This window comes from Paroedura picta, chromosome 2 (assembly GCF_049243985.1).
Source record: "Paroedura picta isolate Pp20150507F chromosome 2, Ppicta_v3.0, whole genome shotgun sequence".
NCBI lineage: Eukaryota > Metazoa > Chordata > Lepidosauria > Squamata > Gekkonidae > Paroedura > Paroedura picta.
In genome coordinates, this window is record NC_135370.1 from 135,774,295 (window position 1) to 135,786,308 (window position 12,014).

Below are 12,014 nucleotides of genomic sequence, written 5' to 3' on the forward strand. Positions count from 1 at the left end.
CTGCTGGCCCCATCATGTTCTTTAAAGTTTTCTGTCCATGTAGCAGTATCTAATTAAACTGATTTTTTTTCTTTTACAATAAAGGCAGATGAAAATTTTCCAGTGTTAATAAAATTCTCATCTAAACTCGAAACATAATAACAATTAGTTAATTCTCCTAGGCTTATTATGCACGGCTGCCGAAACGGCAATTTCGGGTCACATGGAAAATGCGGAGGGGGAAGGAGCGAAGCAAACCACTTACGCACGGGATGGGACGCAACAGCGGCAAAACCCAGAGTGACCGATTATGCACACGATGACTCCGGGGCCGCTTCTGGTTGCGCCCTGGTTGCCCGGAAGCTCCGCTTTCTTCCGCGTTTTGCTAACGCGGCTTTTTCGGCAGCCTGCATCGAATCTGTGGCCGGTTGCAGCCGGCGCCGTGCGTTATCAGTGATTTTAGGCAACGCCATTCCACCCCGAATGCGGACCTTCCCCTCCGTGTATAATGGGCCTTACAGAATGTCTGAACAGGTATAGGGTGCTTCCTCATACCATGGTGGGTCTACACAATTTATGAACCATTGTACAGAATGAGGCTGACCAATGATTTAATATACTCTGCCAGATAGTTAACACCCTGATTTTACAGTTCCAAGTAGATACCTATATTAGGAAGTTTATCAGCCCTTTCCAGCCCAGTTTATCTAGCTATTTGGTTGCATTCAAGTGTTGGACCTAACACTGAATAACAAAATAACTTCTGATGATTTGGAGTGGCAGGCAGAAATAAGTTTTTTTGGGGGAAAACACTCACTCAATCTAGAGCCCCTGACCTCTTGATGGTACATGTTTCTTTTTGGGGAGAAATTGCTCACACCACACTTTCCCATCACACCAACAAACACAGCTGTGAAATATTCGTTACAGGTCTGTCAGTGTTTGACACTATTAATAGCTTGCCATTCTCAAAGTAATTAACAATGATGTTCCTGAAGTACCCATTGCCTTTTCTCAGTAAAACCCATTTATAACCTTTTCTGGCCTTATAAACAAGGAGGAAAACAGCTATAACACAGGAAAAGAGCTTACTTTACACTGAGGGGAAAGTAAATCTGTTGATGTTCAGGACCAATTTTATATTTATATGTATATATTCATATGGGCCCCAGTCATGGAGACATGGCCTTGGGCCCGGGCATGCTCGCTCCTAACTTCTGTCCCATCCCCAGATGTGTGAGATTGGAGGCTAGGGCAGATCTGATTTTAGTGCTGTGCAATGCAAGGTAGATTAACAACAAGGTCTCGACTCTGCAACTTTTTTTTTTACAGAGTCGGGGACAGACCTTGCTTGCATGACCAAGACCTGGGTGTGGGAAGGTGAAACAGCGTAAGATGGAGTTCTTCCACCAGGTCTACAGTTTAGGCCAGGGCATGGAAGTTCAGACAGGCTCCCCTGGAAGATACTTCCATCTTAAGCTTATCATCACACTTGTGGTTGTTGATAGGTGCAGTCCCTCTGGTGCCCCGAGCAGCAGTCATACTGGCTGTGGGAAGGATGATAATTTTTACCACCATGCTGGCTTTAATATTAATGGGGTTTGTAATGGGGTTTTGCTGTTTTATGTGGGATTATAATGATAATAATAATAGGAAGGAGGAGGAAGAGTGAATACCTATAACTGCCAGACTATCTTGGACTATAAGGACTGTTCCATAGATTTCCTGACCTTTCAGATCCTGTGAAAGCCTTTTTAAATTGCAGACTTCTACCTGTCCCATAGCTTCTAAATAACCATGAGAGACTATATATAAGTCTCTGCCCAAAGGCTTTTAACTGCCCAAAGGCATCTCAAAGTGGCTTTCAATTGCCTTTCCTTCCTCTCCTCACAACAGACACCCTGTGAGGTCGGTGAGTTCTGAAAGAAACTGCTCTGTGAGCACATCTCTAACAGGACTGTGAGTTCACCTAGCTAGTTGCATGTGAAGGAGAAAGGAATCAAACTAAGCTGGTCACTTGACTAAACAGCCTACATTCACTTGCAGTAACTGGAGACAGAGCAAGATCCATATCCTACCTAAGGAACCTGGAAACCATATCTGACCCAAACAGCAGTTAAACAGCTCTTTTCCCCCCTCCCACTGAAAGTTCAGAGCGCCTTGATTTGCTGTTGCTAGTATTATCTGACAAACCACCAGGGAACAAAGAGGATTGGCAGATATGAAAAAGGGTTACATCACTGTATACATGAGGTTAAGGTAGAAGGGGTCATGGTTTGCAGGACATACATACCTGCTGCATTCTCTTGTAGCCCCACATCAAATGCAAGTTTATCTGTCTGAGACCTTGATGTAGTCAAACATGTCAAATACTGAAAAACATCAATTGAAATTAATTATGTCCTATACAGTCTTGTTCTCAAGTCTGCAGGGGCCTAATCTCTTTCTATATTACTTTGTATATGTGGATTAGATACCTAGAATCACATAAACAGGGAAGCCCTTGCAGATATTAAATTCTAGAACAGAATAGATTAGAATTCTGTTGAAGTCCCCATACCTACTAGTGAGCACCAGATTAGGATGAGTAACTTTAAAGAGAATCTATTTTAAATGCCATTATTCAGGAATCATTGAAGCCCTATTTTTTTGCTTGTATTTTAAACATCAACACATCAATTTAGTATCTTTTTATAGAACAGTTTCTTCAATAAATGGTTCCTTTTCCCTTTTTAAAGGATACATCTTGATTATAGGTTTTCTGAAGTGAATGATGCCTGGTTGATACTGTTCAGCAATGGTTGCTGGGCAACAGTAGGCTCACGTGGTGAGTGACAGTCTAGTGGATTGCTCCTGCTGTTTTGAAAAGGTATATATATATAACTATATATATAGTTTCTACTAAACAAGACTAGGTTCTATTGACCATAACCACAAGACAATTTAAGGCAATGCAAAGCTAAATGCTGGTGAAGACCCTGATTATGCAATAGGACAGAGAGGGGAAAGGTTAATATAAAGGTTAATATTAAGCAGAATGGAGGTATTCTTGAACCTCACATTTGCTACTCCTGGAGATGGCATGGAATATACTCTGCAGGTGAAAAGGAAGGACAAGGAAAGCAAGAGGTGCAGCTTGTCCCAGTTCTCCAGTCCAAGCATCAAGCTTCCTTACTTAGAGGGAGATTTCTTTGGCAGTGATGGTGGGCAGTGAATGGGAAAGGGGGGAGGGCAGTTTCAAACAAGGACAGAGAAATAGTAGGAATAATTTCTTGGCTCAATGGGGGGGGGCAGGTACTGCTTCCACATGAGGGATTTGATTGGCCTCATTGCCTATTTGTGTGTGGGGCTAATTCCCAGTCCAGAGTAGTGTCAGGCCTGGACTGACTCAGGCCTCAGTTGCTGCTTTTTTGGCCCAGGATCCATCAGTGTGTAAGTCAGGGCTGAGCTGTGCATAAACGGAAAAATCCAAACCATCATTGTTGCTTTCCCTAGCCTTGCAACTATACCACCACTCCAGTGTGTCATTTCCATTATCCTCCCTCTGTAACCTCTCCTGCCCTTTTTCTAAAGCACTGATCAGAGCCGTGCTGCGAAGCCAAAGGAAGCATTAAAATATATATAAATATATACAAATATATATAAATATATATAAATATGTATGTATGTATGTATGTATATAAAAGGTGTTTTTGCATTATTATGCTCTGGGGAATTTTTGTGTGTGTGTGAAAAACAGAAACTCAGAACATCCCTGCCAGTGTGTGATTTACACCCACCCAGTGAGAGGGGGAAAGTTCAAAAAAGATTTCGGGCTTGGATGGGGGGGCACTCAAATATAACAAAGCGGAGTTTGCCCCGTGTGACAATGATTGACACACACACTATAACAGTGGAAAGTTTTGACTGCCTGTCCTTCATCTCTCCCATGTGTACACCTCCTGGGGGCAAATGGGGGAGAGCGAGGCACAGGCTTCTTGTGTGGTTGGGTCAATTAGCTCCAGACCAACAACTAGGTGGCAGTGTGGCATAATGCCCTCCCTGCAGTAGGCATCTAGGAGCAGAGTAATCTAGAGTCTACTTTTGGGAAGAGTCTTGTTATCCCATTCCTCCTGCTCATCTCACCTAGTAACAGATAAGTACCTGTCTTCATCTTTCTATTCCCAATGTAAAAGACTTGCCCTTGATTAGTGAAGAACTTACCATTCCACTGAAGGAGTGACGAAGTAGAATGGCATGACCATACAGCAGTGTTCTATGACCACCTCCTTGGGCTGCCTGTAGAATATTATAGAGAAATCTCAGTAATCAAAAGGCATATACACTAATAGACTTCACTACATTCAGAGTGAGAAATAACAGTGAAGCTATTAAATTTGGATCATCCCAAGATACTTAGTTTGTCATGTACATTTACAATGATGCCAAAATGTCTTAGTATCAAGGTTCTGACATTGTACCTCCCAATTAAGCCAAAACTGTTTAAATGGAAATTGATGAGTGAGTAGATCTATGTCAGTCATTCTCAACCAGGGTTACTAGTAACCCCAGGATTATGCCAGATTTCTATTCATGTATGCTCAGTCTTTTTCAGAGAATAAAACTTCAAAATGCTAGTAAAGGATTGCACAAATGAATATTAACCCCCCCTTCCTTTTTAAACCCCACCTATAGAAAGTTAGCATTTCAGGACCTCAGTGTATAGCCATATTTCAAATAAGGTATTCTGACTGTGATGAAATGGTTGTTTTGTTGCCTTGGTTAAGGAATAGTCAGCACTGCTGGCAAAAGTCAAGCAAGGAGCGATACAATAATGGACACTCAGACTGAGCATAAAGTCAATACAGGACCTGGCAGAACTCCTTGTATCACTTACACTGCAATCCTATGCAGAGCTGCTATCCCACACTCCCAGAATTGCTTATGAAGGCATTTTTATTAAGGTAATACAGCTACAGAAGAATGCAATGGTTCACAAAGGTACTTCTAGAAGGGGGGAAGTACTGCATCTGTGCTACCATGCATAGTATATATTATCTATTAATTGTATTAATTATTGCACTTACCACGTTTTTTCTATTTCTGTAATTCCAGTTTTTACATTGTTTGACACTGTACACTGCTGCTTATTTTTCAAAACATAAGCCTATTGTATTGCTTTTTAGATAGCTCATGCTATTTGATTGCATTGTTTTCTGAGTGGGACTGAGTCAGAAAGGTGTGCTATAAATAAAGTAAATTCATAGAAGAATAAATCTTAACCCACTGATTCTAATGAGTTTAGCCTGGGGAAATGCTGTGTAGGACTACATTGCAAATCTTTGGTGTGGTGGGAGATGCAGCACCATGGTGGCATTTCAGCACAGCAGAAGTCAAGCCAGCCACTCCTTCCATCTGCAAACAGCAACAGTGGTACAGATTGTAAAGGGTCACAGTCCATCCCTTGAAATTTGCAGCCTGAGATACCCAGTGATTTCAAAACAACAGGAGAGGCTTTGGGAAATCCCCCACCCCCATCCTAGCTTTTGCCTCTGAACCAATCCTGGATTATTTGGAGGGTTGATGGTTAAAACAGTTACAGCAGTGATCCCTCTCATACTTAAAAATATAAAACTACTTCTTACCTTTCTTATAAACTTTCCAGAAGCATTAAAAATAAAATAAAACTTATGATCATGATTCTAAATTATCATTACAGGAGACTGATATATTGATGAACATTTGATTTAGTAAATGCTTCAATATCTGTATTATTTTATTTTGAATTGCATGTGTCAATTTTCCATCATAAATTAGTGTTGTTTTTATAAGGAAAGGGTTTGGGGAAAAAAACTATACGGTACTATGCTACCACAGGATTCACTGAAGAATTTATCACTCTGAAAACCAGATTAAAGAACATGGTCAATAAGAGTACCATATGCAGATAAGAACTTTAAGATTTTGGAAATGTTTTTAGATAGCTGAAGGACAACAATTTCTGAATTACTAATTTATACCCACATTTTCACTTTCACAGTTGCTATTTCTCACTTTAAACTACATGACTAGAAACCTTAAATAATACAAGAGAATTCCTTTTCATATTTTGGGCTCATATCTGATGTTGTCAATATTAGAATTTTTGAAAATGTCTACTGTTGAATGCTATGACAACCTCTTTGATTCCTCATATGTATGATTTCCCTTTTCTCTTCTGACTGAGCAGCCCTTTATTTTCTTCTTTCCTGAAGATCTATGGTTGTCCTAACCTTGTCACATTATTGTATTTTTATGCTGGCTCAGCCCAGGAACCTGAGGGAAGAGACACCATCACCCTCTGAATTTAAGCTTCTGAAATGGGACATGAGAGGCTTCATAGTTTTCAAAAATATTTTGTGCAACGTGGAGGGGGAACGGTCTGGTAAAATCAAGGATAAAATGTCAGATGCAAATCAATAATAGTTCTGAGGTAACTTACTAACTTTACAAACTCCAACTCATATGTTTTCAGTAAACTGAGAGTTTAAATTTTTCACACAGTCTTAGGATCTTTGAGATGAGAGGCTTTTGATTCAGTGTTTCCTAAACAGTTCGGTAAATTTTCTTGAGTTTAACTGATTCTTCAGGTTTTAGAAGACAGAAGTGCCCAAATTCCTTTTTTGAGTACACCAGGGATCACTCCACAGAGTTTCCCCCTCTCAAGGAAGCCCTTTCATATCCAGGAGCCTGGAGATGAGTTGTCATTGCAGAGTCCCCCCTCAAAAACAGCCATTTTCCCCTGGGGAGCTGTTCTCTATAGTCTGCAGATGACCTCCAGTTCTAGATTTCCAGGCCGCACCCGAAGGCTGGTGACCCCTGCGTCAGGAATGTTCCCTGAGGTTTGGAGGTAGGGCCTCAAAAGTCTAAGGGTGGGCAGGAGCTTTTGTTGCCATGTAGCCAGCCCGCAGGAAGGCCACAGAGTAGGTGTGCATCCTAGTGCTGGTTGTATTCCTGAGTGCAACGGGCTTTGCCTCTAGTTGATATATGTGTGTGTACTGGCTTGAAGGTTGAGGTTGCTCTCAAGAGAGTTTTTTAAAAATGCTTGCATTTCCTGCTTTTAAAAGCACCCTAGTGGACAACTGAGCAGCTCCTGAGACTTATGGAAGGGCGGTATAGAAATCAAATAAATAAATAAATGAATAAATAAATGTCATTTGAAGAATTGAAGGATTTGTCCAGTTTCTACAGGCAAAATTGACAGACATTTTTTTGCAAATATCAATGAGTAAGAGATATTGGCTAGTGATAAGTAATTTGCTATGGAAACTCATGAGCATTAAGAGAATTTTTAAAATGTTACTAAGGTTTTCTGGCAATATTGCCAATCCTGCTACGTATATCAGGCTAGAGTAACAGCTACAGTTAATTGGCATGAGATTTCCGCCAGAGACACTTAATGATCATATGAGAGGTGAATCAACAATTCAAATATTGATTTATGTCTAATTATACTATTTAACCTAAGTGTGGAAGTGATATATGTGATATTTGGAGATTTGTATCAAACTGTATACTTCTGAATTCTGAAAAACTACATTTTCTATTGTCTCATATTCAGCTTTCCCAAATCATTGGATATTGCGTTATCACCGTGATACAGCAATAATTCACAAGTAGATTTTCTTTATTTGGACAACTCAGTTGCAAATTACTGTTATAGCAAAACAACACAATACTCAACAATGTATGTGTGCAGCCACAGAAAATAATAACTTTCGGCCAAATAAACAAATAAAAAAGCATCACTGAGATGCTGTTGTTTGCTGTTTTTTCTCAGCTAGGAATGTTTCCACATGCTTGAGATACTCCTTTTGAAGTGCTTTAATATATATGCTCACCAAAACTCATATCCAGCTAGCTTATGTTGCATCAATCAGTGAAAACTCATTTTATTTCTTGGGTTGTTAAAGAAGTTAATTGATTAGTCATGGCTAAGTAATCATGGTTAAGCAGCCAGAGCAGGGCTGCAAGATTGCACATAACCTTTCCCCACCTCATCTTATCTGGAGCATGAATCTGCCACTGTGCCCATCACAGACTAAATGATATAATGGTAGCTTAAAAGTGTTTCAGATCCCAGATTAGATAAGATCCCTGATTAACACTTACTATGATTGACATTGCTCAGGACAGTGGTCAGATGCATTCCAAATTTGAAGGAGTAGGTTGCCAACTCTGTCTTGGGCAATTTCTGGATATTTTTGGGTGTTGTGGGGAACTCAGACTTTCAGGAAGGGAAAGAGCTCACTTTGGATGTGATGCTGTAGAGTTTTTCCTCTGAAGCTGCCAAAGCTGCCATTTCCTCCAGCAGAAGTAGTCTGGAGATCAGTTGTAATTTCATGAGAACATAGGGAAAGAGGCAGTGTAAGATCCTGTTTTTGAGTGCTTGTTCAGAGCCAAGCAACCAATCACACTAGCTAGCTCTAGTCCTGCCCAATGGCAGAGATTACCTGTTCATATGTGCCAGTATTAATCAGGAGTTTTTACCTAATCTGGGATCTGTCCCATTTCCATATTTCACCTTCACACTACTTCTGTTTCACATTCTATGCATGTCTAATGAGTACAAGAGAACTACTGTGCTGTGATTGGTGGTTTGCTGTGATTGATAAGCCAAGAAGCAGAGGGAAAATTCAGCTTGTTTTCCCTTGCAGCCTTGTCAGGAGGCAAAAAGCCATAATGGGGCAGAGGGTCTCCCATGTGGAGGGCTGCAAACGCAAGGTTAACCATCTCATGTTTGCAAGCAGCAACCCAGTCACGTTTTACCCCTCCATGCAGAAATGGTCTAGGAATGCAATTGTGGGACTTTGTATAGAAACTGACAACATGCTTTCCTGGGCAATATGAGGGATGATAAGTAGCTAAGAACATTGAGGGAAAGTTGCATTAAAATAATGAGATAAAACTGATAACCATTTAATTTTTCTTTCAGAATTATTGCAGCCCAGTGGTCCCCCCCACCCCAAGTTTGTTATCTCCATAATCAAAGCTCACATACCGTTTATTTGATGTTCAAACTATTGATCATTATTTTTGTTGCTTCATTTAAACTTAACTGTAGACTACTGTTCTCTGCAATGAAATGATCTGACACGCAAGTTTACTATAAGTCAGGGAGAAGGAGATGTAACAAGAGGAGAAGAGCTGTAATACCTTCTGTGAAATACCAGTGAAATAACTGCAGCACTCATACAATTCCTTTATCCACTGTTAGTACGCTTCATCTCCCAGTATTGGTAAATTATGTCTTTGTTTTAAATTACCTTTATACCACCCAGTTGCAATGTATGGCTGCGAAAGTTGGACCATAAGGAAGGCCGAGCGTCAAAGAATTGAGGCTTTTGAACTCTGGTGCTAGAGAAGACTCTTGCGAGTCCCTTGGACTGCAAGGCGAACAAACCGGTCAGTCCTAGAGGAGATCAGCCCTGACTGCTCCTTAGAAGGCCAGATTCTGAAGATGAAACTCAAATACTTTGGCCACCTCATGAGAAGGAAGGACTCCCTGGGGAAGAGCCTAATGCTGGGAGCAATCGAGGGCAAAAGAAGAAGGGGACGACAGAGAATGAGGTGGCTGGATGGAGTCACTGAAGCAGTCGGGGCAAACTTAAATGGACTCCGGGGAATGGTAGAGGACAGGAAGGCCTGGAGGATCATTGTCCATGGGGTTGCGATGGGTCGGACACGACTTCGCACCTAACAACAACAACAACCACCCTGTAGCCCAGGCTTGTATGGTGGTATATAGAATAAGAGTGCCATCTATGCACAAGCAGTAAAGCAATAAAGCCAACTTCATTACAAAAAAGGAAGAAAAGCATCAGCAATAAAACCTCTAAACTGTACTACAGTAAACAAGCCAGATACTTATAAAATGTTGCAATGCTATGTAATAAAATAATGCAATTTTAGGATTTCATGCTTACAGAGGATACGTTATCATAGCTGCAAACATTCAAGTCCTGGATTTTGGCATTGAATAATGCTTGACCTTGTGGTACGCAGTCCTCAGCTGCTGAATGCATACATACAGTTACCAGTCATGCCATTGTCCTAAGCAAGGCTGTACCCTTCTAAGCACACTGATTTTGATGGGCTTAAACGGGTGTAACTGTTTAGGATCATACTATCAGACACTCAGTTTAAACCTCACACACACTGTGAGCTAATTATGACAGCTGGGCAAAAGCAGCATTCAGCCCCTGCAGGAACACATGCTTCCTGCCAGCAACACATTGTTCCATCTACAGGAACTATTCCATTGCATTCTGCCTTAAATCAGGAAGAGGTAACCAAAAATGTTTGAGAAGTATACTCTGCTATTGGCGAGGCAAACACAAGCATTTCTACTCTCTTGCCTCTGGAAATAACAAATCTGACAGGACTGAAATGCAGTAGAGTTGAAGATCTCTGATGGCTAGCCACACAGGAGTCAAAACAAAAAGTGAAGGTCAGGGCAGCTTTATAGGAAATGTTAAGAACCATGTGCAAAAGAGGCTTTTACATTCCTGGTACCACATGCAAAAAGGTAATGAATATGTAAAGTAGATGCAAAAATGAGCACTTACAGGTCAGGAAAATTCTTTTAATTTTCTCTGCCCCACAAATGATAGCCAGTGCAATGGATCAGGGGCAGGAAAGTTGGCAGTGTAATAATGTACATCAGGTAGGTATTAAAGTGAATTGCCAGCCCTGCATCTATAGTTACATCCTCCTGCCTTACTAGTTTGGGGGGATGCAAAACTTCCTTCTTCATAGTGAAATCAGCCACCTGTTATAATACAAAACCATCATACCCGTTGACATAGTTTAGAGCACTATTTAAGACTGCAGCTTAAAAGCAACAATTTTGGGATACTTTATCGTTTTGCACAATGATCAGTATTGACTTGCAGGCTGGCATATGGGCTGAAAGATGATGCTCACACACATTCATTGTTTGGCAAACAGACCACAGCTTTTATTCAACAATCATTTGTTGGCCAGCAAGAGGAGAGGAAGACTGCCACCTTAACTGGGTCATGGACCCATCTCACCTACCCCAGTGGTGCCCTGGTGAACCTGTCCCAATCCCCCGCTGGCCCACAGGACCCCTTGCCACTGGGTATCCACCCAGCAGAGTAATTCATGGGGTGCTTCAGGAGGCATCAACCTCCTTCTGCCCACCCCATTTCCTCATCTCTGCTGGTGCTGCTTTGGGCCTTCCCAGCTGGGTCAACCCACACCCAACATATTGCCTTTAAACAAGGCTCCTGAACTGGGAAAACCTTTTGTTTCCCATCCCAAATTAGATCCCATAAGTATGCTCCATCCACTCGCCCTCCGGCAGCTGTGACAAATTCTTTCAACACACATAACCAGTACCACAATCTCTGTAACTGGTACAGGAAGAGTGGGTCAGGGAGCTACTTGCTGGGCTGCCACAGGAGAAAGAGGCCGCCCCCATGCATGATGCGTCTTATAATGGCATATTGTGCCTGCGCCTCTCTTTGCCATGCAGGGCACACATGACCTGGTTCGCTCCCAGGGAGTGCCTCTTCTTTCCCGCCGTCTTGTCAATGGTGGCCATGGTAAGTCACGGCCGCTTTTAATTCAAATTTTAAACCAGCTGTCCATGGATTCCCTCAGCAAAAGAGTCAATATACATTTGCTTTAAACTGATAAAACAAATACATGCCAAGGAGTATGGCAAACAGATCAGACCACAATCTTTTATTTTCTTTTTAAAAGAATACTCCTGGCAATCTGTCTTGCTTTTAAATGTTTGTTTAACATGACTTCCCACTCCCATATTGGTATTCAGTGACTAGAGCAATAATTTTTGTCCTACCATAATTTCTGATTGAGAATTTTCTGGTTTTGTTATTTATTTATTGTTGTTCATAATTTTTTTCTAGTTATGTTCAGGACAAGGGAATGCCTTCCCACTGGTATTCATGCATACAATTAGCAGGATCTCAGATAAGACTCCAAACAATTTTTTCTTCATAATTGCTTATTTATAATTCATAGAATAG

At 41.1% G+C, this 12,014-nt stretch overlaps 1 protein-coding gene across 1 annotated transcript in view; it reads right to left on the bottom strand.

Annotated features, from left to right (window-relative positions):
* RYR3 (ryanodine receptor 3) overlaps nucleotides 1-12,014 on the bottom strand; it is a 367,896-nt gene that overhangs the window by 273,646 nt on the left and 82,236 nt on the right. Inside the window, exons 4-5 of the mRNA XM_077322945.1 lie at nucleotides 4,183-4,257; nucleotides 2,273-2,351 (exon numbers count right to left, since the gene is read on the bottom strand). Of these exons, the coding sequence (XP_077179060.1) occupies nucleotides 2,273-2,351; nucleotides 4,183-4,257 (154 nt within the window). The remainder of the gene's footprint in view (nucleotides 1-2,272; nucleotides 2,352-4,182; nucleotides 4,258-12,014) is intronic.